Here is a 27,003-nt window from a genome sequence, read left to right as displayed (position 1 = left end):
AGTTGGGGAGGGGTTTGCAATTTCTGTGTTGTGGGTGGGTTGGTGCGTGTCTGTGGGAGCAGTTGAGGTTTTTGAAGACATTGGTGATTTTTGAAGCTTTTCCTAAACTTATTTTGCAGCCATTTGAGGTTTCTGAGGACTTCGGTGGTTGATTGTTGAAGCTTTTCCAGAACTTCTCTTTCATCCATTTGGTAAGCTAAACTTTTAAAACTTTTTTGGGGGTTTTTGGATTTTGGATTTGGGGTTGGGGTGCTTGGGATTCAAGGCCTTGGTTCTGGGTTTTAATTTCTGTGTGGTGGGTGGCTGGCTGCTTTTGTATTTTTTGGGTTTGAAGCACATCACTGATTTTTTTTTTTTTCTGAGTTTACGAAGGTAGGAGCTGTGCTGCCATGGGACCCAAGAAGACTGCTGCTGCGGTGGCCGGCGAGAGGAAGAAGGAGAAGGTGACGCTGGAAATGAAGAAGGAGATCATCTGGAAGCACGACGGCGGAATGCGTGTGACGGACATCGCCAGGGAGTACGGCAGGAACCCATCGACCATCGGGACCATCCTGAAGATGAGGGAGAAGATCCTGGCGACTGATGCAGCCAAGGGAGTCACCAGGATCATGAAGAACCGCCCAGCTGTCCTGGAGGAGGTCGAGAAGTTGCTGCTCATCTGGATAGAAGAGAAGCAGCGTGCAGGGGACACAGTGTCTGAGGCCGTCATTTGTGAGAAGGCCAAGGCCTTGCACGCTGACCTCATCCGGGAACAGCCAGGAACCTCAGCCGAGCCAGAAGTCTTCAAGGCTAGCAGAGGTTGGTTTGACCGGTTCAAGACAAGATCTGGCATCCACAGCGTGGTCAGGCATGGAGAGGCTGCCAGTTCTGATGTTCCTGCGGCTGAAGACTTTGCAGCGGAGTTCCTGGAGGTTGTGACGACGGAGGGCTACGTTCCGCAGCAGGTCTTCAACTGCGACGAGACCGGGCTGTTTTGGAAGAGGATGCCCAAAAGGACTTTCATCACTCAGGAGGAGTCCAGGCTGCCTGGCCACAAGCCCATGAAGGACCGCCTGACCCTGCTCTTCTGTGCCAACGCAAGCGGCGACCTGAAGATCAAGCCCCTGCTGGTGTACCACTCGGAGAACCCACGGGCCTTCAAGAGACACAAGATCGACAAGGAGCGGCTGAGTGTCATGTGGCGATCCAACAGCAAGGCTTGGGTCACACGTGTGCTGTTTGTGGACTGGGTCAATCTTGCTTTTGGCCCTGCTGTCAAGCAGTACCTGCTGGACAACGACCTGCCGCTGAAGGCTTTGCTTCTGATGGACAATGCTCCTGCCCATCCTAAAGGCCTTGAGGTGGACTTGTTGGAGGAGTTCAGCTTCATCAACATCATGTTCCTGCCGCCTAACACCACGCCACTGCTCCAGCCGATGGATCAGCAGGTCATCGCCAATTTCAAAAAACTCTACACCAAGGAGCTTTTCAGGCGATGCTTCGAGGTGACTGACTGCACCACCATCACCCTGCGGGAATTCTGGAAGGACCACTTCGACATCGTCACCTGCTTGAAGATGGTCACCACGGCCTGGGACGGGATCAGCCAGAGAAATTTGAATTGCGCTTGGCGCAGCCTGTGGCCGGACTGTGTGGCACCAAGTGACTCTGATGCACCAGAGTCAACAGTGGTGCAGGACATTGTTGCCTTGGGGAGGACCATGGGCCTGGAGGTCACGGAGGAGGACGTCTGCGAGCTGGTGGAGGGGCACGACGACGAGCTGACCACCGTGGAGCTGGTCGAACTGCAGGCAGAGGCTGCGCAGGAGCAGGCCTCACTGGAAGAGGAGGAAGCAACTGAGGAACGGCTGTCCTCCAAAAGACTGAGGGACATTTGCCAGAAGTGGAAGGAGGTGCAGACTTTTGCAGATCTACACCACCATGAGAAGCACGTGGCACATGACGCTGGGAACTTTTATGATACGAGGGTCATGTCGTCTTTCAGGGAGCTGCTGAAAAGGCGGATAAAGCAGCAGACTATGGACAGGTTCTTGACCAAGAAGCAAAGAGTGGAAGAGGAGCCTTCTTCGAGTGGTCCCCCAGAGTCTTAGAAAATGTACTGTACACTTTGTTGATTTTTAAATGTTTTTCTGTCATGTTTATAAAGTTAATTTATTTTCCCTTCAATTTTTGAACTGCTCTTTACAGTATGTGTGACTTTAAAGAGCAGTTAATAAACTGTTGTTGTACCAAATTTGGCTTTGTTTGGACTTTTTTTGACCATAGGAACGCATTAATTGATTTTCAATGCATTCCTATGGGATTTCGTGCTTCGCAAGACGAAAAATTCACTAGACGACAAAAATTGCGGAACGAATTAATTTCGTCTTGCGGGGCACCACTGTATTTTTTCAGCTCATGCTGAAATCCACATATTTCTATACCAAAGTAAAATCTGGAAATCATGTAAGGTTTTCGGTGCTGGATAGAGGTTTGGGTGCTGGACTCTATGACCGGGGGGACCAGGGTTTGAATCCCCACCCAGCCAGGAAGCTCCCTGGGGTGACCTGCAAGAGGGAGTTGTTCCAGGGCCTGCAAGAGGGAGTTGTTCCACCTGGCCTTTGGTCTGGACTCAGTCTGATCCTCCTCTTTCTTTTTTTGATGGAACCCCTTATATGGGATCCTGCATATAAATTATCCCCCGGGCCTTTTGCTGGCCCATGTAGGACCAGCATGGATAGCTGACCCTGGTGAATATTTGATGTTTCATCCCCTTCTGGTCTTGATTTGTGAGTCGCCAGTAAAATAAGGCTGCATTTTAAGCTGTATTTTAAGCTACATTTTAATCAATTGGTTCTTTGCTTTTTTAAAACTGTATTTTATATTTGGTGTTAGCCACCCTGAGCCCGTTCTTGGCCGGGGAGGGCGGGGTATGAATAAAAATCTTCTTCTTCTTCGCAACAAATGAAGACACACAGAACTCCCTCTCTGCAGTGCAATCTGAAATTTGGGTTTCTGAAGGTCCTAAGGACTTGGCCAACCTAATATTAAGTAAATAAGGTAATCCAAGGGTTCTCTCCATATGAACCATCCTCTAGTCTCTGTTTCTCAATTTGTATTGTATTATTTTATGTAGTGTGCCTTGCCATTGTTTTACTGATTATAGTTTATTGTATTATTTACTGTAACTCTTGAGTGGACTTCTGTTTAAACTTTTATATGTTGATATTATTATTTTATACTATTCTAATAATTGTTGAATGTTACTTTTTGATGTCGGTTGCTTATTTTTAAGTTTTATTATCTCATTTTTTATTGCATTAGATTGTTGTAGGTTCCTACAGGGCAGGGCTGGCAGGTTGCACAGTCAGTGGCCCAGTATTAGTGCTTTCTAAACCAAAGCATATCATTTCCTCTTCCAGAAATGCTTAATTGTGAATTCAAGGGACACGGAAGTCTTTACAGACAGAGATGACAAGACAGCTTTCCAGATTAGTTAGCTGGGAGTGAGACAGTTGGCAGAGAGGCACTGGGTTCACTAAGATGCCAGCTACTACAGGAATTGCTTTCTTGAGCCTTTTTAGCACTGCAATACCATTTCTTTAAAAAATCAAAAAGGTTGATTTTTAAGTCACGGCAGAGTGTGAGCAAATACTCCACATCTATCAAGCTTTCAGGAGCAGGAATAAGGGGTGAAAGGAAGCCAAAATATAATTTTAAATAAATAAATGGTTACAACGGTAAACAACAAATAATATGTCCTGATGAAATTGCAGACTTTCTTCCTGCCATGTGTTACAAGTTTCATTTGATTACTCTAAAAGATCATGCCACCTTTTCCCATGAGTGCTGGGTGGATTCCGGCAACAGTCTTAACAATTTATATATTCAATAAACTTTGGCCACTTGTCATAAAAGGAATATAGATTGTGTTCCCTCACCTTCTTGATTTCCCTTGGCAAACAAAATTTAAGATACTGAAATTGTGGTGCCCAGAATTGAACACAGTATTATGGAAACAAAATAAAAAAATTCCTTCCAGTAGCACCTGAGAGACCAACAAATTTTGTTATTTGTATGAGCTTTCATGTGCATGGACACGTCTTCAGATACCATTTTATTTTGATTCGACTACAGCAGACCAACATGGTTACTCACCTGTAACTGGAACAATATTCTGGGTGGGGTCTGACCAAGGCAGAATAAAGTGGTACTATTTCTGCCCTTGATCTGATTCTGCCTTCTGCCACATTGGCCTCCGCTCCCTGTTTGGTGTTGTCTGCAGATGTGATGAGTGTGGCTATTGGAACGGAATGGAGTCCACACGCTTCGCTTGCGCTTCACTGGACTCTGGACTCCCATGGAAAGCTCTCCGTCAGCTTCCTTCAGCAGAGTTCGACACAGCGGCAGAAGCCTGTTGCAATGCGTGTGTGTGTAATAAATCAGGCGTTCTTGCTTATCTTTAACAGTCTTTAATCGTGTAGAAAACGCCATAAATCAACCCGGCGAGAGAGCGCACATCATGCTGCCTCGCCGCACAAGCGAAGAAGGAAAAAAAACAACAGAGAAAACACTCCCCTCTGGAACAAACGCCATGCCTCAGAATGTGAGACGTCACTCAGAACTATTTAACCCTGTAAGGTCTGATTCTCTTCACAATGAGCATCCCCTCAGTTCCTTCATCCAAGTCATTTATAAAGACACTGAACAACAACGGGCCCAGGACAGAACCCTGCAGCCGCCCTCTTGTCACTTTCCCCCAGGATGACGAGGAACCATGAAGGAGTCCTCTTTGGGTTTGGTCAGTCAAATCCACCTGTTACCACATTCAGCCTCATTTTACCAGCTTCCTCACATAAATATCACAGAGGACTTTGTCAAAAGCCTTACTGAAATCGAGATGCACTATTACCACAGCAAACCCCTGAGAATCAGTCTGTAACTCCATCCAAAAATAGAAAACAAAAAGAAAAAAGAGAGATTTCTCTGGCTTGACTTGTTTTTGAGAAAGCCATTCTTTCAACCAGTATGTTTATGTTGTGAACCACCGTGAAATCCTCAGATGATGGGCACATAATTTTTTTAAATGATGATAATAAGGATATTGACAAGCTGGAACATGTGCAGATGAAGACGATCAAGATGGTGTTATTATATTTATTTCATTTCTATAGTGCCCTATAGCAGGAGTGCCAACTTGAATAAAATATAGAAGGGGGTTAGCAAGCCCCACCTCCGTTAAACAGTCACAGGATGCGGTGCAAGCATGCCATTTGAAAGGCTGTTCCTATGAAGTGGGGGGTGGCCCCCTCACATATCTTATTGGGGGGATAAAGACCCCTCAGACTCTAAGAGTTGGCTCTTATTCTCTTTACCCAAAAGTCTCAGGACGGTTACAACATAAAGTCACACAATGAAAACACAAAACACACAGCCCAAAACTTGTAACCCCCACCTCCCCACCACATTTTAAAAGGGCATTAGATGTCAATCAGCCAAAGGCCTGTTTAAAGTGGTGTTTTTCTCTAGCGCTGAAAGCTGTATTATAAAGGGTTTTCCACCCTTTGTATGAATTCTTTGATGGGAACTGAGATTGGAGCTTGTCCTGAAGCTTTTTCCACATTCCACACACTGATAGGGTTTTTCCCCTGTATGAATTCTTTGATGGGAAGAAAGATGTGAGCTTTTCCTGAAGCTTTTTCCACATTCCAAACACTGATAGGGTTTCTCTCCTGTATGAATTTTTTGATGGAAAGTGAGACCGGCACTCTGACTGAAGCTCTTTCCACATTCCACACACTGATAGGGTTTCTCCCCTGCATGAATTCTCTGATGGGAAGTGAGATTGGAGCTGGTACTGAAGCTCTTTCCACATTCCATGCACTGATAGGGTTTCTCACCTGTATGAATTTTTTGATGGAAAGTGAGACTGGCGCTGTGACTGAAGCTCTTTCCACATTCCACACACTGATAGGGTTTCTCCCCTGTATGAATTCTTTGATGGATAGTGAGATTGGAGCTCTGACTGAAGCTCTTTCCACATTCCCCACACTGATAGGGTTTCTCCCCTCTATGAATTCTTTGATGCGAAGTGAGATTGTAGCTCTGACTGAATCTCTTTCCACATTCCCCACACTGATAGGCTTTCTCCCCTGTATGAATTCTCTGATGGGAAGTGAAATTGGACCTCCTACTGAAGCTCTTTCCACATTCCGCACACTGATAGGGTTTCTCCCCTGTATGAATCCTCTGATGGGAAGTGAGATGGTGGTTGAAACTGAAGCTCTTTCCACATTCCACACACTGATAGGGTTTCTCCCCTGTATGAATACTGTGATGGGATATGAGCTGAGCTTTCTGCCTGAAGCTCTTTCCACATTCCATGCACTGATAGGGCTTCTCCCCTGTATGAATTCTCTGATGGGAAGTGAGAGGAGCCCTGTGAATGAAGCTCTTTCCACATTCCACACATTGATAGGGTTTCTCCCCTGTATGAATTCTTTGATGGGAAGTGAGATGGGCTCTCTGTCCGAAGCTCTTTCCACATTCCATGCACTGATAGGGCTTCTCCCCTGTATGGATTCTTTGATGGGAAGTGAGATTGTGGCTGTGACTGAAGCTCTTTCCACAATCCACACACTGATAGGGCTTCTCCCCTGTATGAATTCTCTGATGGGAAGTGAGATGGTGGCTGTGAGTGAAGCTCTTTCCACATTCTACGCACTGATAGGGTTTCTTCCTAATGAGATTTCCTTGATGGGAAGTGGAATTGGAACTTTTTCCACTTTCAAGATATTTATACAGCTTCTCCATTGTGGGGATTTTGTCATGGTCACCCTTGTTCTTAATTTCCAGTCCATCGCTATCTGCAATGAAGAGAAATGGATTACCGTCTCAGGCAGAAATAAAGGAAGAATACTTGTTCACTCTGGTAATAGAGGAATAACACAAGTGGGTTAGATGGGTGGTTTTCTGAAGGGTTGTGTGCATTAATTAACGGGGATCAACCAACATCCTTAGGGGAACCTGTGATTCGATAAGCCTGGCTCTTCTCTCAAATGGATTTTCTTTGGCTCCATCATGGCATCCCTTCCGTTTCCAATGTCAGTCTTCTCTTTGGACAACCAAAGACCGACAGGAGAAACAAAAAGTGAAAACCTGACAGAAGCTACTTCAACTTCCCTAACAACTCTGAGGTTTACAGTTAAAATGGCCTGGGGAGTTCAGACCAGCTGATCCTTGCTTAGAAACTGCAATATTGTAATCCCAGGTGTCTTAAGGGGACATTATTGAGTTTTGTGCTAATATATGAGGTTCAACACACAGCTGTTTTGAATCAAAAAACAGATGTTATGATTCCAAAGGGATCCTTACCAAGAGTGGCCACGATCCCATGATTCTCCTCCATGACATCTTTATGCAGAGCTCTCTGGTCAGGATCCAGCAACTCCCACTCCTCATCTGTGAAACGAACAGCAACATCTTCAAAGCACACTGGACCCTAAAAGAAAAATGGAAATGTCCTCCTATGAGACAATAATATTGTTCACCACCACGTCCTGATCTACGACATTGTTCTGCTCCTGGACCTCTGTCCCCACAAGGCAGCTTCCCCTGACCTGATCTGGATCCACAGCCAGCGCTTCTTTTCTGTCCCCAAGGAAAGATGGATGAAGAGGTCTTGCGGGCATCATTCTGTCACCTGCAAGAGGAAAAAGGTAAGGGGGAAGCCCAGAGTGCCTGCATCTCTCCCCTGTATGAATTCTCTGATGCTTAGTGAGAGAGGAGCTCATACTAAAGCTCTTTCCACATTCCACACACTGATAGGGTTTCTCCCCTGTATGAATTCTCTGATGCTTAGTGAGAGAGGAGCTATCCATGAAGCTCTTTCCACATTCCATGCACTGATAGGGTTTCTCCCCTGTATGAATTCTTTGATGCTTAGTGAGAGAGGAGCTCATACTAAAGCTCTTTCCACATTCCACACACTGATACGGCCCTCCAGATGTTTTGGGACTACAATTCCCAGCATCCCAGACCACGGGTTCCGTTAGCTAGGGATGATGGGAGCTGTAGTCCCAAAACATCTGGGGGACCGAGTTTGGGGATGCCTGTTCTAAAAGACCACGATACATTTTCCCGTGAGTGTTGGGTGGATTCCTGCAACAGTCTTAACAATTTATATATTTAATAAACATTTGCCATGTGTTATAAAAGGAATATGGATTGTGTTCCCCCACCTTCTTGATTTCCCCGGGCAAACAAAATTTAAGATTCTTAAATTGTGGTGCCCAGAATTGAACACAGTATTCTAGGTGGGGCCTGACCAAGGCAGAATAAATTGGTACTATTTCTGCCCTTGAACTGATTCTGCCTTCTGTCACACTGCAAATGTGATAAGCATCTCCTCAGTTCCTTCATCCAAGTCATTTATAAAGACGTTGTACAACAATGAGCCCAGGACTGAACCCTGCAGCCCCCCTCTTGTCACTTTTCCCCAGGATGAGGAGGAAGCATGGAGGAGTCCTCTTTGGGTTTGGTCAGTCAAATCCGCGTAACAGTTACCAAGTTCAGCCAACATTTTACCAGCTTCCTCACATAAATATCACGGGCGACTATTTCCACAGCAGTCCGCTGATCAACAAACTTTCTAACTCCATCCAAAAAGAAAAAAGAAAAAGAGAGATTTCTCTGGCTTGACGAGTTTTTGATAAAGCCATGTTTTCAACTTGTGTATGTTTATGTTCTGAAACACCGAGAAATCAGATAAAGGGCACATAATTTTTTAAAATGATGATAATAATAAGGATATTGACAAGCCGAAACATATGCAAATGAAGGCGATCAAGATGGTCTTGCTTTATTTATGCATTTATTTAATTTCTATAGCGCCCTATACCTGGGGTACCAACTTGAATAAAATATAGAAGGGGTTTAGTAAGCCCCTCCTCGCATAATCAATACATGATGTGGGGCATGCATGCCATTTGGATGGCAATGCCTATCAACTGGGGGGGTGCCCCCCTCAAATATTTTATGAAGGGGCAAAGACCCCTCCTCCTCTAAAAGTTGGCTCCTGTTCCCTGCTGTTGCATTCTGAAGGCAAAGGACGGACTGGACCCTGATTAATACAATAGACACGAGGCTTGACCAGCAAGACCCTGGGAGAAAGTGTGCCTTCCACTTCCTGGCCCAGGTCGTTTTTATTAACAAAAGAACTTTAACACAGCGTTTGTAAGAACCAATCAGATTTCCTCTGAGCATTTCAAAAAATCCTCACGTGGGGACAAAGTCAGATCAGAGGAAGCCTCTTAACTACAAAGAACTATTTACTATTTGAGCATGCATACAGGCTAAATAAACAGGAACCAAGGAGGAATTAACAAACCCCGGTGGTAATAAACCCAGCAGTAAAAGGAAAGACATCCATGTGAACTCTGTTCCTGGCCCTAAGATCTACCTAAAGATTAACAGAAGCTACATCAAAGCTACCTCCCTATTTTTATGTACCCAGGAGGCCTGCTAAGCAACTGGTCTGTGTTAGAATGCTTTACACGTGACTGACAGACATAGAGAAAATGGGGCAGAGATGCAGAGGCTTGTGGGATCGATCAGAAATCAAGTCAATGACCCAAACCCAGTCAAAGTGATGCTTTCACCATTGACACAGTAGCTTGCTTCATTTTTCATAATTCCTCTTAGCAATCCCACATGACCAGACACCTACACCCACAGTTCTCAGAATGGTTTCAACATAAAATCACAATATGAAAACACAAAACACAAAACCTGTAACCCCCCACTGCCTCTGGCAAACAAAAGTTGAGATTCTTAAATTGTGGTGCCCAGAATTGAACACAGTATTCTATGTGGGGCCAGACCAAGGCAGAAGAAAGTGGTACTATTCCTGCCCTTGATCTGATTCTGCCTTCTGCCACATTGGCCTCCGCTCCCCGTTTGGTGTCGTCTGCAAATGGGATGAGCATCCCCTCAGGTCCTTCATCCAAGTCATTTATAAAGACGTTGAACAACAACGGGCCCAGGACAGAACCCTGCAGTACCCCTCTTGTCACTTTTCCCCAGGATGAGGAGGAACCATGGAGGAGGACAATTTGGGGTCGGTCAGTCAAATCCACCAGTTACCTCATTCAGCCCACATTTTACCAGCTTCCTCACATAAATGTCGCAGAGGACTTTGTCAAAAGCCTTACTGAAATTGAGATGCAGTATTTTCACAGCAGTCCCCTGATCAACAAAGTTTGTAACTGCATCCAAAAAAAGAAATGAAAAAGAGAGATTTATCGGGCTTAACTTGTTTTTGAGAAAGCCCTGCTTTCAACCTGTCTGTTTATGTTGTGAAGCACCATGAAATCCTCAGATGATAGGCACATAATTTTTTTTTAATGATGATAAAAAGAAGGATATTGTCAAGCTGGAACATGTGCAGATGAAGGCGATCAAGATGGTGTTATTATATTTATTTCATTTCTATAGCGCCCTATAGCAGGGGTGCCAACTTGAATAAAATATAGGAGGGGTTTAGTAAGCCCTGCCTCAGTTAAACAGTCAGAGGATGCGGTGCAAGCATGCCATTTGAATGGCTGTTCCTATGAACTGGGGGGGTGGCCCCCTCAAATATATTTTTGGGGGGCAAAGACCCCTCAGACTCTAAGAGCTGACTCCCATTCCCTACACTCACAGGTCACAGGATGGTTACAACATAAAATCACACAATGAAAACACAAAACACACAGCCCAAAACCTGTAACCCCCAACTCCCCACCACATTTAAATAGGGCATTAGATGTCAATCAGCCAAAGGCCTGTTTAAACTGGTGTGTTTTTCCCTAGTGCTGAAAGTTGTATAATGAAGGGTTTTCCACTCTTCGTATGAATTCTTTGATGGGAACTGAGATTGGAGCTCTGACTGAAGCTCTTTCCACATTCCACGCACTGATAGGGTTTCTCCCCTGTATGAATTCTTTGATGGGAAGTGAGAATGGAGCTCTGATTGAAGCTCTTTCCACATTCAAAGCATTGATAGGGTTTCTCCCCTGTATGAATTCTTTGATGGGAAGTGAGAATGGAGCTCTGATTGAAGCTCTTTCCACATTCTACGCACTGATAGGGTTTCTCCCCTGTATGAATTCTTTGATGGAAAGTGAGACCGGTGCTCTGACTGAAGCTCTTTCCACATTCCACACACTGATAGGGTTTCTCCCCTGTATGAATTCTCTGATGGGAAGTGAGATGGTGGGTCTTACGGAAGCTCTTTCCACATTCCACACACTGATAGGGTTTCTTCCCTGTATGAATTCTTTGATGGGAAGTGAGAGAGGAGCTCTTCATGAAGCTCTTTCCACATTCCACACACTGATAGGATTTCTCCCCTGTATGAATTCTCTGATGGGAATTGAGATGGTGGTTGTGACTGAAGCTTTTCCCACATTCTACACACTGATAGGGTTTCTCCCCTGTATGAATTCTCTGATGGGAAGTGAGATTGGCGCTCTGACTGAAGCTCTTTCCACATTCCACACACTGATAGGGTTTCTCCCCTGTATGAATTCTCTGATGGAAAGTGAGACCGGCGCTCTGACTGAAGCTCTTTCCACATTCGACACACTGATAGGGTTTCTCCCCTGTATGAATTCTCTGATGGTAAGTGAGAGAGGAGCTCTGACTGAAGCTCTTTCCACATTCGACACACTGATAGGGTTTCTCCCCTGTATGAATTCTCTGATGGTAAGTGAGAGAGGAGCTCTGACTGAAGCTCTTTCCACATTCCACACACTGATAGGGTTTCTCCCCTGTATGAATTCTCTGATGGGAATTGAGATGGTGGCTGCGACTGAAGCTCTTTCCACATTCCACACACTGATGGGGTTTCTCCCCTGTATGAATTATTTGATGGGAAGTGAGACTGGAGCTCTGACTGAAGCTCTTTCCACGTTCCACACACTGATAGGATTTCTCCCCTATATGAATTCTCTGATGGGAATTGAGATGGTGGCTGTGACTGAAGCTCTTTCCAAATTCCACACACTGATAGGATTTCTCCACTGTATGAATTCTCTGATGGGAATTGAGATGGTGGCTGTGACTGAAGCTCTTTCCACATTCCACACACTGATAGGATTTCTCCCCTGTATGAATTCTCTGATGTGAAGTGGGATTGGTGCTCTGACTGAAGCTCTTTCCACATTCCACACGCTGATAGGGTTTCTCCCCTGTATGAATTCTCTGATGGAAAGTGAGAGAGGAGCTCTTCATGAAGCTCTTCCCACATTCCACACACGGATATGGTTTCTTCCCAATGGGATTTCTTTGATGGCAAGTGGAATAGGAACTTTTTCCACTTTCAAGATATTTATTCAGCTTCTCCATTGTGGGGATTTTCTCATGCTCACCCATGTGCTTAATTTCCAGTCCATCTCTATCTACAATGAAGAGAAATGGATTAGAGGAATAACACAAGTGGGTTAGATGGATGTTTTCTGAAGGGTTGGGTGCATTAATTAACGGGGATCAACTGACATCCTTAGGGGAACCTGTGATTCGACAAGCCTGGCTCTTCTCTTGAATGGATTTTTTTGGCTCCATCATGGCATCCCTCCATTTCTAATGTCAGTCTTCTCTTTGGACAACCAAAGACTGACGGGAGGAAAAACAAAAACAGAAAACCTGACAGAAGCTACTTCAACTTCCCTAACAACTCTGACATTTATACTTAAAAGGGTCTGGGGAGTTCAGACCAGGCTGATCCTTCTTTAATAAGCTGCAACTGGAGGAAGAACATTCGCAGAAAAAAAAGTAATTTACTGTTCAAGGTTTTTTGGGGGGGTATTGTGATATCTGGTGTTGTAGGGGGCGCTGCTGAGTTCTGTGAAAATATATGAGGTTCGTCACATATGGAATTTTGAATTTAAAAACAGATATTATGATCCCACAGGGAGCCTTACTGAGAGAGGCCACGATCCCACGATTCTCCTCCATGACGTCCTTATGCAGAGCTCTCTGGTCAGGATCCAGCAACTCCCATTCCTCATTCGTGAAAGAAACAGCAACATCTTCAAAACACACTGGACCCTAAAAGAAGAAGGGAAATGTCCTCCTCTGAGACAACACTGTTGTTCACCACCACTCCTTGAGCTAGGACATTCTTCCAACCCTTGACCTCTGTCCCCACAAGGCAGGTTCCCCTGACCTGATCTGGTTCCACAGCCGCTGCTTCCATTCTTTCCCCATTCAGAGATGGATGAAGAGGTCTAGCCAGTATCACTGTGTCACCTGCAAGAGGAAAAAGGTAAGGGGGAGGCCCAGAGTGCCTGCTTCTCTCACCTAGAAAGGAATGCTGTGATCACCAATAGTCAGCATGGATTTCTCAAAAATAAGTCATGTCAGACTAACCTGATCTCATTTTTTGACAGAATTACAAGCCTGGTAGATGAAGGGAACACAGTGGATGTAGTCTACCTTGATTTCAGCAAGGCATTCGACAAGGTGCCCCATGATATTCTTGTAAAGAAGCTGGTAAAGTACGGTCTTGACTATGCTACCACTCAGTGGATTTGTAAATGGCTGACTGACCGAACCCAAAGGGTGCTCATCAATGGTTCCTCTTCATCCTGGAGAAGAGTGACTAGTAGGGTGCCACAGGGTTCTGTCTTGGGCCCGGTCTTATTCAACATCTTTATCAACGACTTGGATGATGGACTCAAGGGCATCCTGATCAAATTTGTAGATGACACCAAACTGGGAGGGGTGGCTAACACCCCAGAGGACAGGATCACACTTCAAAACGACCTTGACAGATTAGAGAACCGGGCCAAAACAAACAAGATGAATTTTAACAGGGAGAAATGTAAAGTATTGCACTTGGGCAAAAAAAATGAGAGGCACAAATACAAGATGGGTGACACCTGGCTTGAGAGCAGTACATGTGAAAAGGATCTAGGAGTCTTGGTTGACCACAAACTTGACATGAGCCAACAGTGTGACGCGGCAGCTAAAAAAGCCAATGCAATTCTGGGCTGCATCAATAGGAGTATAGCATCTAGATCAAGGGAAGTAATAGTGCCACTGTATTCTGCTCTGGTCAGACCTCACCTGGAGTACTGTGTCCAGTTCTGGGCACCACTGTTCAAGAAGGACACTGACAAACTGGAACGTGTCCAGAGGAGGGCAACCCAAATGGTCAAAGGCCTGGAAACGATGCCTTATGAGGAACGGCTAAGGGAGCTGGGCATGTTTAGCCAGGAGAAGAGGAGGTTAAGGGGTGATATGATAGCCATGTTCAAATATATAAAAGGATGTCACATAGAGGAGGGAGAAAGGTTGTTTTCTGCTGCTCCAGAGAAGCGGACACAGAGCAATGGATCCAAACTACAAGAAAGAAGATTCCACCTAAACATTAGGAAGAACTTCCTGACAGTAAGAGCTGTTTGACAGTGGAATTTGCTGCCAAGGAGTGTGGTGGAGTCTCCTTCTTTGGAGGTCTTTAAGCAGAGGCTTGACACCCATATGTCAGGAGTGCTCTGATGGTGGTTCCTGCTTGGCAGGGGGTTGGACTCGATGGCCCTTGTGGTCTATTCCAACTCTATGATTCTATGATGTGAATCAGTGCATCTAAACTACAGACGGGCATTTGAGAAATTCTCGCCTGCTGAGTGCATTTGGATGTTTGGGTGCATTTCAGATGTTAGTTGTGCCGAAATATATCTCCCCTCCTCTGGGCTCTTGGTCCCACTATCTCCCCCAACAAAAGATGAAAAGAACACACAGATGCGTTGGAAAACGAACAGAATGAGACTAAACGGAGAAAAACCTCCTCCCTTCTTACCCAGTGGCCTCTCTCTGGTGTTCAACGGAGGGCTCTCTGCCTCAGAAGAAATCTGGCCCATTTCTGCAAAGAGATCCTTTCCCTGAAAAAGAAAAAGGATTCAAAAGAGAGAATGGGGTGCTAATATTTGTGGATGCAGAAAAGGCCTTTGATAACATTTCTTGGGACTTTATGTTAAAAAGCCTAGAATATATGGAGGCGGGGAAGGGATTTCTCAATGGAATAAAAGCAATCTACACTGAGCAAAAAGCGAAACTTATTGTAAATAACGTGATTACGGAGGAAATAGGGATATCCAAAGGTACGCGACAGGGATGTCCACTCTCACCACTGTTATTCATCATGGTACTGGAGGTTCTTCTAAAATCATTAAGAGAAAATGAGACAATAGTAGGCCGGAATGTAAAATGGTTACAGTAAAATGGTTACAGTAGGCCGGAATGAATATAAGGTGAAAGCCTATGCCGATGATCTGGTCCTAACGGTGGAAGAGCCATTGGAAAGTGTGAAAAATATACTTACGGAGGTAGAAAGATTTGGCCAAATAGCAGGATTTATACTAAGAAGAAGACTAAAATAATTGTTAAGAATATGGATCAAGATAAGATAGAGAATATACAGCAACAAGTTGGCATAGAGGTGGTGAAAAAGGTGAAATATTTGGGAATTTGGATAACCCCCCAAAACATAGATTTATATCAGAATAATTACATACCAGTGTGGAATGGGATAAAGAAAGATCTGCAGGTGTGGGGACGAATGAAATTGTCATTTTGGGGAAGGATTTCAACGATAAAGATGAGCATGCTACCAAAATTATTATTTCTGTATCAAACGATTCCAATAATCAAGGGGACCGGGGTATTTAAAGAATGGCAAAGAGTTATTTCAAGGTATATCTGGCAGGGAAAGAAGCCAAGAATTCAATTTAAGTTACTAACTGACGCAAAGGAAAGAGGAGGCTTCGCCCTGCCAGACTTGAAATTGTACTATGAAGCCTCGTGTCTCTGTTGGTTAAAGGAATGGATAAAACTAGAAAATACAGAACTGTTAGATTTGGAAGGATTTGATAATAATAGATTTGGATGGCACGCGTATCTATGGGTGGGAAAGAAGAAAATCCATAGAAGTTTTGAAAACCACATTTTCCGAGGATCGTTAACAGAAGTATGGGAGAGGTATAAAAACCTACTCGAACCAAAAACTCCACACTGGTTGTCTCCGTTAGAGGTTATGTCTGTTAAAAAAACTAATATGAGAAAGAATTGGGTTACATATGGAAATTTGATTATGAAAGAAGGGGGGAAATGGAAAATGAAACCATATGAAGAAGTGAAAGAATCTGTGTACGATTGGTTGCATTATTTTCAGATAAACGAAATGTTTAAAAAAGATTTTAAAGAATATGGATATGCAGAGAAGGACTCTAAATTTCAAACAGATATAATAAATAGTGAATATAAAATCCTATCCAAAATGTATAAGGTATTGTTGGAATGGCATACAAAAGATGAAGAAGTTAAATCAGTTATGATAAAATGGGCCAAAGATATCGGACATAATATACAATTTAATGATTGGATAAAACTATGGAATGAAAGTATTAAATTTACTGCATGTACTGCATTAAAGGAAAATATTATGAAAATGATGTATAGATGGTATATTACACCAGTAAAACTTGCAAAAATGTACAAAACATGTAAGAAGTGTTGGAAATGTAAAGAAACAGATGGTACATTTTTTCATATGTGGTGGGAATGTAAGAAAGTGAAAAGCTTCTGGGAGTTAATATATAATGAATTGAAAAAAATGTTGAAATATACATTTGTTAAGAAACCAGAGGCTTTTCTCTAAGGAATTGTAGGCAACGAAATGAATAGAAAGGACCATAAAATCTTTCAATATGCAGTAACAGCGGCAAGAATATTATTGGCTCAGAAATGGAAACAAGAACAATTACCAACGTTGGAGGAATGGAGAATGAAGCTGATGGACTATGCAGAACTTGATAAACTGACTGGGAAGATCAGATATCAACGAGATCAAAAGTTCATCGAGGACTGGGGAAAATTAACAGATTATTGGGAATGTTTAAGTGATAATGAAATAACGTTAGTGGCATTTAGAGAAGCTCTGTGATAAAATAAGAAATATTGTAAAAAAGTAAAATGTAAGAGGGGGGAAGGGATAAAGGCAATATAAAAATTTGGAAATGTGTATTTAAAGAAACTAAATTCGAATGATTGACAGAAAAGCCGAAGGAAGTCAAAAATTGAAAAGTTTAATAGAAATTGTATTGTGGAATGATTGTATGGAAAATTAATAAAACATGATTATAAAAAAAAAACAAAAGAGAGAATGGGGAGAAGGATTAAAAAATGGATGTCAGGGCCAACAGCTTCAAGGGTGACAGATCTCATTCCATGGATGCCTTCCCAGGGGGAAAAAAATGAGCCATCAGAAGAGCATGATGGGATGTTTTCTGTCCTGTTTGGAGGCCTTGGGAGTATCCGGAGGAAAGTCTCTCTCACCTGCTTTCTCTCCTCTGCCTGACTCAGGAGGAAACCTTCGGCCAGGGCCACCGCCTGGGAACTGGTCTCCGCTCCACAGTCCCTCATCCAGCTCTCCATCTCCAGGGGAAGGACAGCCAGGAACTGCTCCAAGATCACCAGGTCCAGCATCTCAGCTTTCGTGTGCCTTTCTGGCTTCAGCCACTGATGGCAAAGGTGGTAGAGTCGGCTGCAAAGCTCTCGGGGTCCTTTGGCCTCCTGGCAGCAGAACTGCCTCAACTGTTGGCTCTGCACCTCTGAGCAGAGGGTGTCCTCCTCACCCAGGATCTTCTGCACAGAGTTTTCCCAGATTCCCCCACTGCTCCCGGTTTGGATGGCATGGCCTCTTCCTGCTTCAGGGCCAGCTGAATCTCGCTCATCCATCTGTGCTCTCAGGAAGCCTCTGAGAGATCAGAAGGAACCCTTTGGTCTTCTGCCAAGTTCTGTCTGTCTTAAGGAGAGGCGCTAGAAATCCTACAAAGCAAATACATTGTTCTGTTACAAAAGCTGTCTAACATCAGGAGAAGAAAAAGGAACCCTGAGCAAGCATGGATGAGTCTTGGAGGGAACCAGGGCTGGACTGCACCACAGCCCAAACCATGAGCTATTTTATTTATTTAAATTTCTATAACACTTTATATTTTAACAATAAATCTCAAAGCGGTTTACAGCATATTAAATCTGTGGGGATAATTGGGGAGTTAGAAGAAGATATATTATTGAATGATGTCCTTCCTAACATGCACTAGCAAGTTCCATATTCTAGCACAGTTCCATACATCCCCCTTTTTTAGATTACGCAGCGATCAGCTTGTTGCTGACTCATCTGAGTTTTACTATTAAAAATTCCTTCCTGGTAAAATCCCTTCCAATCCCTCTTAAATGAATAAGCACAATTATCTGATTCACGTTAATATAAAAGTAGTTTACTCAGATTCATTCGGGTTTACAGACATATCCCTGAAGGCAGGCTTAGGTTACATAACAACTAGAACTATTCCATAAAGAAAAAACAAAAAAAAAATTTTCCCTTCCAGTAGCACCTTAAAGACCAACTAAGTTAGTTCTTGGTATGAGCTTTCGTGTACATGCACACTTCTTCAGATACCAGTATCTGAAGAAGTGTGCATGCACACGAAAGCTCATACCAAGAACTAACTTAGTTGGTCTTTAAGGTGCTACTGGAAGGAAAAAAATTTTTTTGTTTTGACTATGGCAGACCAACACGGCTACCTATCTGTAACTATTCCATAAAGAAGTTAGTCCCAATTGACTGCGACTAAGGAGTCACTTCTCCAAACACACAGCAACATACAAAATGGAGAAGACACACTGATCAGAACATGGAGGCCGTGTGCTCCTCCATGCTAATACAACAGACTGCACCCTCTTCAAGTCACATGTAGGGGAAGTCTGTCCCAGCTCAGGAGGATACAGGAAGTCTTCTCCTGAGTGGTAGAAAACATCCCCTAATGTGTCCACTGTAGGAATGTTGTACAGTGGTGCCTCGCAAGACGAAATTAATTCGTTCCGCAAGTCTTTTCGTCTTGCGAGTTTTTCGTCTTGCGAAGCACGGTTTCCCATAGGAATGCATTGAAAATCAATCAATGCATTCCTATGGAAACCGCCTTCAGACCAGGTCCGGGGACAGTCTGTCCCCTGACCTCTTCTGAAGGCCGGCGGGGGGCGAAAGTCTTTGCTTCCCCCCCGCCTGCCTTCGCTGCCGTCCCCCAGCATTTTAAAAGAGGTCCAGGACCTCTTCTGAAGGCTGGCGTGGGGCAAAAGTCTTTGTCCCCCCTGCCTGCCTTCCCGGGGGCTTTTAAATCGCCCCGGGACAGCGGAGAATTCCTCCGCTGTCCCGGGGCGATCTTAAAATGCTGGCGGGCAGCAGCGAAGGCTTCGCTGCCGTCCCCCAGCATTTTAAAAAAACCTGCTATCCCGGACTGCTTTTAAAATGCTGGCGGTGGGGAGCAAAGCCTTTCGGCCCCCGCCGGCCTTCCTGGACCTCTTCTGAAGGCCGGAGGGGGGGGGAAGGCTTTGCTCCCCACCGCTAGCATTTAAAAGAGATCCCCGGAGATTTCCCTATGGGCTTTCTTTCCCATAGGGAAATTCGTTTTGCGAAGCGCCTCCAAAACGGAAAACCCTTTCGTCTAGCGGGTTTTTCGTCTTGCGAGGCGTTTGTCTTGCGGGGCACCACTGTACTTGACTGCAGTTTCACATCCCACAAAATCAATAAAATAGAAATAAAACCATTGGAAGAAAGTCAACTATATAGTCTATAGTCAAAGCAACATAGCAGAAAACAAATATTCTTTTAAAGATGTCAAAATAAAACCTTACAAAGGAGGTCAACTACAGAATAGATATTTAACACAGTAAGGCTGGGTGAGTCTGGGCCTCACCCCCTAGGCCAGGTGGAAAGGGCCTGTTTAAAAAGGAGAAGAAAGAGGAGGAGGAGGAGGAGGAGGAAGAGGAGGAGGAGGAGGAGGAGGAGGAAGAAGCAGCCTCTAGGTCTCCTAGAAGAAAGATTGCAATGCAAAATGTGGAAGCACCCGAAGAGATTTCTGGGAGATGAATCAGCCTGGTTGCTCCTGCCTTCCAGTCAATGCATGAAGTCAGAACCGAATGACAAGGGAGTCATTTGTATCTTGTGAAAAATGGATGCTTGGCTCTAATGGGGGTCCTCACCTGGGGGTCCTCAGGAGTTGCTCTCCCCCCACCCCCACTCCACTGCTCTGTCTCCTTTTTTGTACTTGCAGTCTCTGCCCCTCTCAAGACAGACTCCTGGGGTGGGGTCCCTTTTTCTTTGCTCTGAGGGCCAGGTATGTATCTGGAAAACCCCAGAGGGCCCAGTGGGTGGGGCCAAAGACATCTCCCTTGAAATTTAGGCAGGAAATAATAATAATAATAATAATAATAATAATAATCCTCTTAGATAGCTTAACACACACAAAGCCACTGATGTCCAGGTCCCAGGAGGCTCAGTGAGTAGCAGCGCCCATTTCCATCAACAATCCCTTTGGGGCAGAGAGGATGTGGTCCTGGGGTGCCCTGCTCTGGGTGCGAGGGGATTGCTGCAGTGGCCTCCGTGGGGAGCTGCCCTGGGAGACACTGGGAAACTGGTCCCCAATGCAGCAGCCAGACTCTGGGCTGGGATCCCTCTCTTTATCCCTGGCCTTTCTCTCCCACCTTTTTTTTGGGGGGGGGGGCTAGTCCACCTCCTTGTCCAGCTTTGGAAAACCATTTGCAGATGTTTCCTCTGTTGTGCAATGAGGCTGAGCGACGTCACACAGAGTTCAAGTCCCAGGGACTCCTTTGTGTGAAGAAGGGAGATTTCGGGGGAATCCTCTGAGTCAGGGATCCTCTGATCTGCAGGAAGGAGAGCGTGGCAGCCCTGGCCCCTCCCTGGCAGGACCCTCTCCTCCTCCCTGACTTGGGGTCCCCCCCCTGCAGGAGCAGATCAGGCCCCCCAGGCCCCCTCCCCTGCTGCAGCCCTGGGACCCCCCCCCGTCTCCCCACTGCACCTTCTGGGGGGAGAGAGAGGAGACTCACCAGATCCCGGGAGGGGAGAGCGAGGCAGCCCTTGCAGGAGAGACACCAAAGCAAGGAAAGGACTGGGGAGGGAGGGGTCTTGGCTCTGGAGGACCTGCCCCCCCTTGCTTCCTGTCCTCTCTAGGAAGGCAGCTCTGTTCCCTTTAACCCTTGCAATGCTGAGTTCCACCCCCTCCAACTCAGCCCTCTTTCGCTTGGCAGAACCTCATATTCTTATTATTTCTTATGGATTTAGGGGGGCACCTGCCCCCCCCCGGCTACACCAATGCCCAGATATCCTTCTGGAGCGCGAGGCTCTTGGCTGGACTCTGAGCATCTCCCTCCCTTGGCCAGAAACCAGAGGAAGAGCCTGCAGGGAAAAGGGCTTTGCAGGAGGCAAGGAAGCTCCTCCTGGAATTCCGGAGTGGAGAGAGAGGAGGGGATCCCAGGGTCATCTAGTCCCACCCCCAGCAATGCAGGAATCTCAGCTCCAGCATCCAGGGCAGATGGCCCTCCGATCTCTGCTGAGAAACCTCCCAGGAAGGAGAGTCCCCCACCTCCCCAGGGAGACCTTTCCCCTGCCCAGCTGCTCTTAGGTGTCCCTCAAGGCAGCGGGTCCTGAGTTCGAGCCCTGATCAAAGAATCACACTGGCTGCCAAGGAGGAACCAAGCGAAGTTCAAAATAAATAAATCCCATTCTCATCATAAATGAGTAATACTTTCTTGTGCATGCTTTTTCTGTCTAATAATTCTTATGCATGCTTTTTATGCTAATATACAAAAGTGTATCATTTCCCTTTCCAGAAATGCTTAATTGTGAATTCAAGGGACTAAAAATGGATGGCTGTTGTTATTATTTTTTACATTGATATACCGCCCTTCATCAAGAGATCTCAGGGATATTTAAAACATTTTGTTGTTGTTATTGTTTAGTCGTTTAGTCGTGTCCGACGCTTCGTGATCCCCTGGACCAGAGCACGCCAGGCACTCCTGTCTTCCACTGCCTCCCGCAGTTTGGTCAGACTCATGTTTGTGGCTTTGAGAACACCATCCAACCATCTCATCCTCTGTCGCCCCCTTCTCCTTGTGCCCTCCATCTTTCCCAATATCAGGGTCTTTTCCAGGGAGTCTTCTCTTCTCATGAGGTGGCCAAAGTCTTGGAGCCTCAGCTTCAGGATCTGTCCTTCCAGTGAGCACTCAGGGCTGATTTCCTTAAGAATGGATACGTTTGATCTTCTTGCAGTCCATGGGACTCTCAAGAGTCTCCTCCAGCACCATAATTCAAAAGCATCAATTCTTCGGCGATCAGCCTTCTTTATGGTCCAGCTCTCACTTCCATACACCATTACTGGGAAATCCATAGCTTGAACTATACGGACCTTTGTTGGCAAGGTGATGTTTCTGCTTTTTAAGATGCTGTCTAGGTTTGTCATTGCTTTTCTCCCAAGGAGCAGGCGTCTGTTAATTTCGTGGCTGCTGTCACCATCTGCAGTGATCATGGAGCCCAAGAAAGTAAAATCTCTCACTGCCTCCATTTCTTCCCCTTCTATTTACCAGGAGGTGATGGGACCAGTGGCCATGATCTTCGTTTTTTTGATGTTGAGCTTCAGACCATATTTTGCGTTCTCCTCTTTCACCCTTAATAAAAGGTTCTTTAATTCCTCCTCACTTTCTGCCATCAAGGTTGTGTAATCTGCATATCTGAGGTTGTTGATATTTCTTCTAGCAATCTTAATTCCGGCTAGGGATGCATCCAGCCCAGCCTTTTGCATGATGAATTCTGCATATAAGTTAAATAAGCAGGGAGACAATATACAGCCTTCTATTTAAAACATAGAACATATGAAAAGTAGACAAATGACACATCACCTCTCAAGATTCTGATACCAACTACCATGTTCTTCCCTTGGCTCATTGTGTGGCCTTGTGGGACACAGCCATTTCTCTGGTTCCCCCCTCCATCATTTATGCAAGTTCCCTCCGCTGCTACTTGCCACCACATGGAGATGGCATTTTTCCAGCCTCTCTCAAACAATGAACACAATGTTATTTTTTCCTCTTTCTTGAAATTTCACGTCTATTTTAGTCTGATCAGACCCAACTTCACGGCCTCTTAGAAGAATTTTCTCTCCTTTGGAAACATGGAAGACATCTTCAGAAAATTAAGCACGCTTGCATTTAAAGTTAGGCAGCAGCTTCTGAATTTAGAATTAAAGTTTCCAAAGCCAATTTTAAAGGGGTGGACTTTAAAACTCCAAAACCTATGGCAAAAGTTTTCTTAACATTTCTAAGACTTAGGGTGGAAATCCTATTCACTCCTGAGTTTTACTGAGGTTGCTCTCTCACACACAAGAACAAGAGCAAATATTTCCCGTTTTCTTCATCCCAGTATTGGAGTTAGTGTGCTCATTCTTTCGGTTCCCTCTTTATACTTTTACTACGAGTGGAGTGGAGGGGTTACACCAGCAACTGAGAAAGCTCCCTAGGAGCCTTCTTACTCGCAAGAGGCTGCTTGGTCCACTTCAAAGCATTCACACTTGTATGAACCAACCCGGACCCTACCATCGTCATCCTAGACCAGGCTTGTCCAAAGTCCACCCCGGGCCCACCGGTCTGTTTAATCCAGCTGCTGTGGCAGTTTATTTCCTGGGGTCAAATCCCCCCAAAAAGCTCAACAACTTCAATGCTAAAAAGAAGGTCAATGATTTTGGTCAGCCATCACGCTTGTTCACTTCATCAATTCTGGCCCTCTTTGAACAAAGTTTGTACACCCCTGTCATAGACCCTTCTTTGTGTGCCTCCTGCATGAGAGCAGGCCTTTTCTGCAGCGGCTCCCTATTTGGGGAATGTTCTTCCCAGGAAGGCTCACTGGAGGCCTTCATTACATGGTGTTATAGGGGAACCCCTAAACCTTGAAATTAATAAATAGTAGGAATTTGATACAGTGGTGCCTCGCAAGACGAAATTAATCCGTTCTGCGAGTTTTTTTGTCTTGCGATTTTTTCGTCTTGCGAAGCGCGGTTTTGGAAAAGTTTTGGAAAAGCTTCAAAAATCACCAAAGTCTTCAAAAACCTCAAAAAAGGCTACCACACCGCGTGCTATGAGTTGCTCCTCGAAGTCAAGTCGCAACTGTATTAACAGTTAATGGCGGATTCCCTCCGAGCTCCGGAGGGAATCGGCTCCGTAGAAGACGGGTCTTACCGTGGCGGCGACGCGGGGACCCTCAGAAACCACAGGCGCTGCAGCCTGTGGACCTGGTGACTCGGCGGGCACCATTTGCGCCCCCCTGACCCGCGAAGGAGCCTTTTTAAAGGCTACGGAATGGGGGACGGGGAGCGGCGCGGTGCTGTGAGTCGACTGCTTCTCCTATGGAGCGAAGCCGCATGCCATGGCCGGAGAGCGCTGACTTCTTCTTTTGAACAATTGGACTCCAAAAGTAACAACCCGTGAGTAGTACGGAAATTGGAACTACAAAGGGAAAATTCTTTTTTTTTCTGAATTAGGCACGATCGGGGAAGACGCAAAAAGGAAGTCCTTCTCCCCGACTTGTAGACAATTTAAAGCAAGGATTAGATAACTAAGGTCGAGAGAACTCTTTTTCTTTATTGGATAAAGGTCATTAATTTCACGATTTGGCAGTATAAGTAATTTTGCTGGAGGATAAGAGTTGATTTTGAGAGCTGAAGTGCAACCCCCCGGGACCCGGGAGTGATCCGCGAGAGAGCCTGTTGAGGAGATATAGAAGAGTTTGACAGTTGTCAAACTAGCTGTCAAAGCTGAAAAAAAAGAACTTTGTTTCTGTTGCTGGCTATATTTGTTACAATTTGGTATTAAACTGTTGAAAATAAAGAAGAACTGAAACAAGTTAACCTGACTTTTGGATTGGAGCTGGAAGGAATACTAAGTAAATAGAATCCCTCTAGAGGGGGTTCAGGGACACTACAAGAATGGCTGCAGGTGGAAAAATACAAGCTGAACTGAACAGAATGTTTTTTCTCTTGGGAAAGTTACAAGGTCAAAGTGAAGTTTTGGCTACAAATGTTACAATTATGAACTTAACAGCAAATAAACTTACTGATTTTTGATAAGGACTTGACTCAAGAAGCCCATGCAGCTGAACAAGAAAAGAAATCTGAGACTTTTGAGAGAGTAGAGAAAGAGATATGTGCTGTTCCGGAGGAGAGGGAAGGAGGAGCTGGAATGCCGCAGATGATAAAGGAGAGCCAGAGGCCTGCCAAGATGGATACAAAGGAAAATAAGATTTGGATGATGAGAATTTGGTTTGAATTAGAGAATGAAGAATGGAGAGATCTCCTCATGGGGAGATCCGAAGACCTATGGATTACAAATCTGATTAAGGTGGAAGCTGGAGCTTTTGGGACATTTGGGACATTTGGACTTAAAAGGAGCAAGAAACAAGATTTGGGCTCCACTTTTAAATATGGAGGTCTGGCTGGAAGAAATATGGACCTTATTGGGACAGAGCTTCTCCGAGATTTGGTGTTCAATATAAAGGACTATCAAAAAAAACCGGCAGAGAGGAATTGAAAGAGAATTAAGAGCCTCGGACGTGAGGTCTCCAGGCTGATAGTTGATAGACGGATGGACATTTGTTGGGGATCGAAACCGGGAAGGGGGAGGTGGGATTTTGGGAATCCAAAGGGTGTACAATTATATTTTGTTTCTTTTTACCCTGTTTTGTTATCAGTATAAAAATTGGGAAATTCGTGGAAGGGAACTTGGGTCGACTTTAGAAAAGGGTTTAAAGAATAAGCATTGATGTACAAATTGAGGTTTATAAATTAAAATTGGTTATTTAAAACGAATTAAATATAATAAGGCAAAATTTGGGGACAAGAACTTGCTGAGCTAATAATTGGAATTGGAATACAAGAAGGGGAGGTGTGGGGAAGTCAGGGAAAGATGTTATTGAAAATAAGGAATGTAAATGCTATGTGTTTTTAATTTTTCTTTTGTTTTTCTTTTTCTTTTTTGAAAATTTCAATAAATATCTTTAAAAAAGAAAAGAAAAAGGAAACAAACTTGCAAGTAAGATACTTAGGGGTAAACATAACAGCTAAGAACTTGAACCTATTCAAGGACAACTATGAAAAGTGTTGGTTAGAAATTAAAAGGGATTTAGAAGGTTGGTCAAGATTGAAACTTTCCTTGTCGGGCCGAATTGCTGCTATAAAGATGAATGTATTGCCAAAAATGTTGTTTTTGTTCCAGACTTTACAGATTGTGGATAAAATGGAGTGTTTGGGGAGGTGGCAAAGAGACATTTCTAAATTTGTCTGGCAGGGCAAAAAGCCCAGAATTAAGTTTAAGATATTAACTGATGCTAAAGAAAGAGGGGGCTTTGCCCTGCCAGACTTAAAGTTGTACTACGAATCAGCAGCTTTTTGCTGGCTGAAAGATTGGCTGCTTCTTGAAAACACTGATGTTTTGGATTTGGAAGGTTTTAACAATGCTCATGGATGGCATGCATATTTGTGGTATGACAAGGTTAAAAGTTAAAAATTTGTGGTATGACAAGGCTTTCAAGAACCATATTGTCAGGAAAGCAGTGTTTAATGTCTGGATAAAATATAAAGACTTGCTGGAAAACAAGACCCCAAGGTGGTTATCACCAATGGAAGCTAAGGCCCGGAAAAGACTCAATATGGAGGCCAAATGGCCAAAATATTGGGAAATACTAGAAAAAGATGGAGATAATTGGAGGCTGCAGAGTTTGGAGAAACTAAAAGACAAAGTGCAAGATTGGCTACATTATGCTCAGATCAAAGAGGTTTTTAAGTTGGACAAAAAGATAGGATTCCAGGTGGAAAAATCAAAGTTGGAAACGGAATTGTTAGAACCTAAGACTAAGGTACTCTCGAGAATGTATAATTTGCTGTTAAAATGGAATACACAAGATGAAACGGTCAAATCGGTTATGATAAAATGGGCACAGGACATTGGGTACAATATTATGTTTGCTGACTGGGAAAGGTTATGGACCACCGGTCTGAAATTCACGGCATGTAATGCCTTGAAAGAAAACATTATGAAAATGATATATAGGTGGTACATGACCCCAGTCAAGCTTGCAAAAAT

The 27,003-nt window shown here is 44.5% G+C and overlaps 2 protein-coding genes across 2 annotated transcripts in view; both read right to left on the bottom strand.

The window, feature by feature from the left end:
* Window positions 1-22,779, bottom strand: part of LOC309341035 (uncharacterized protein) — a 73,569-nt gene extending 50,790 nt beyond the window's left edge. The window contains exon 1 of the mRNA XM_081860438.1: window positions 22,574-22,779. The gene's annotated coding sequence lies outside the window, so the exon portion shown is untranslated. The remainder of the gene's footprint in view (window positions 1-22,573) is intronic.
* Window positions 10,513-22,878, bottom strand: LOC309340971 (uncharacterized protein). The gene is made up of 6 exons (XM_081860310.1): window positions 22,774-22,878; window positions 17,356-17,847; window positions 14,822-14,903; window positions 13,187-13,269; window positions 12,942-13,068; window positions 10,513-12,419 (listed from the first exon to the last, which is right to left on the bottom strand). Exons 2-6 carry the CDS (start codon window positions 17,755-17,757, stop codon window positions 10,807-10,809), a joined length of 2,307 nt encoding a protein of 768 aa, XP_081716436.1. The 5' UTR covers window positions 17,758-17,847; window positions 22,774-22,878; the 3' UTR covers window positions 10,513-10,806.
* Between the last annotated feature and the right edge of the window lie 4,125 nt (window positions 22,879-27,003).

Source organism: Podarcis erhardii (assembly GCF_964252035.2).
Source record: "Podarcis erhardii genome assembly, chromosome: 4".
NCBI classification, from domain to species: Eukaryota; Metazoa; Chordata; class Lepidosauria; order Squamata; family Lacertidae; genus Podarcis; species Podarcis erhardii.
The sequence above is the reverse complement of the archived record's forward strand: the minus strand, read 5'-3'. Positions and strand labels throughout refer to the sequence as shown.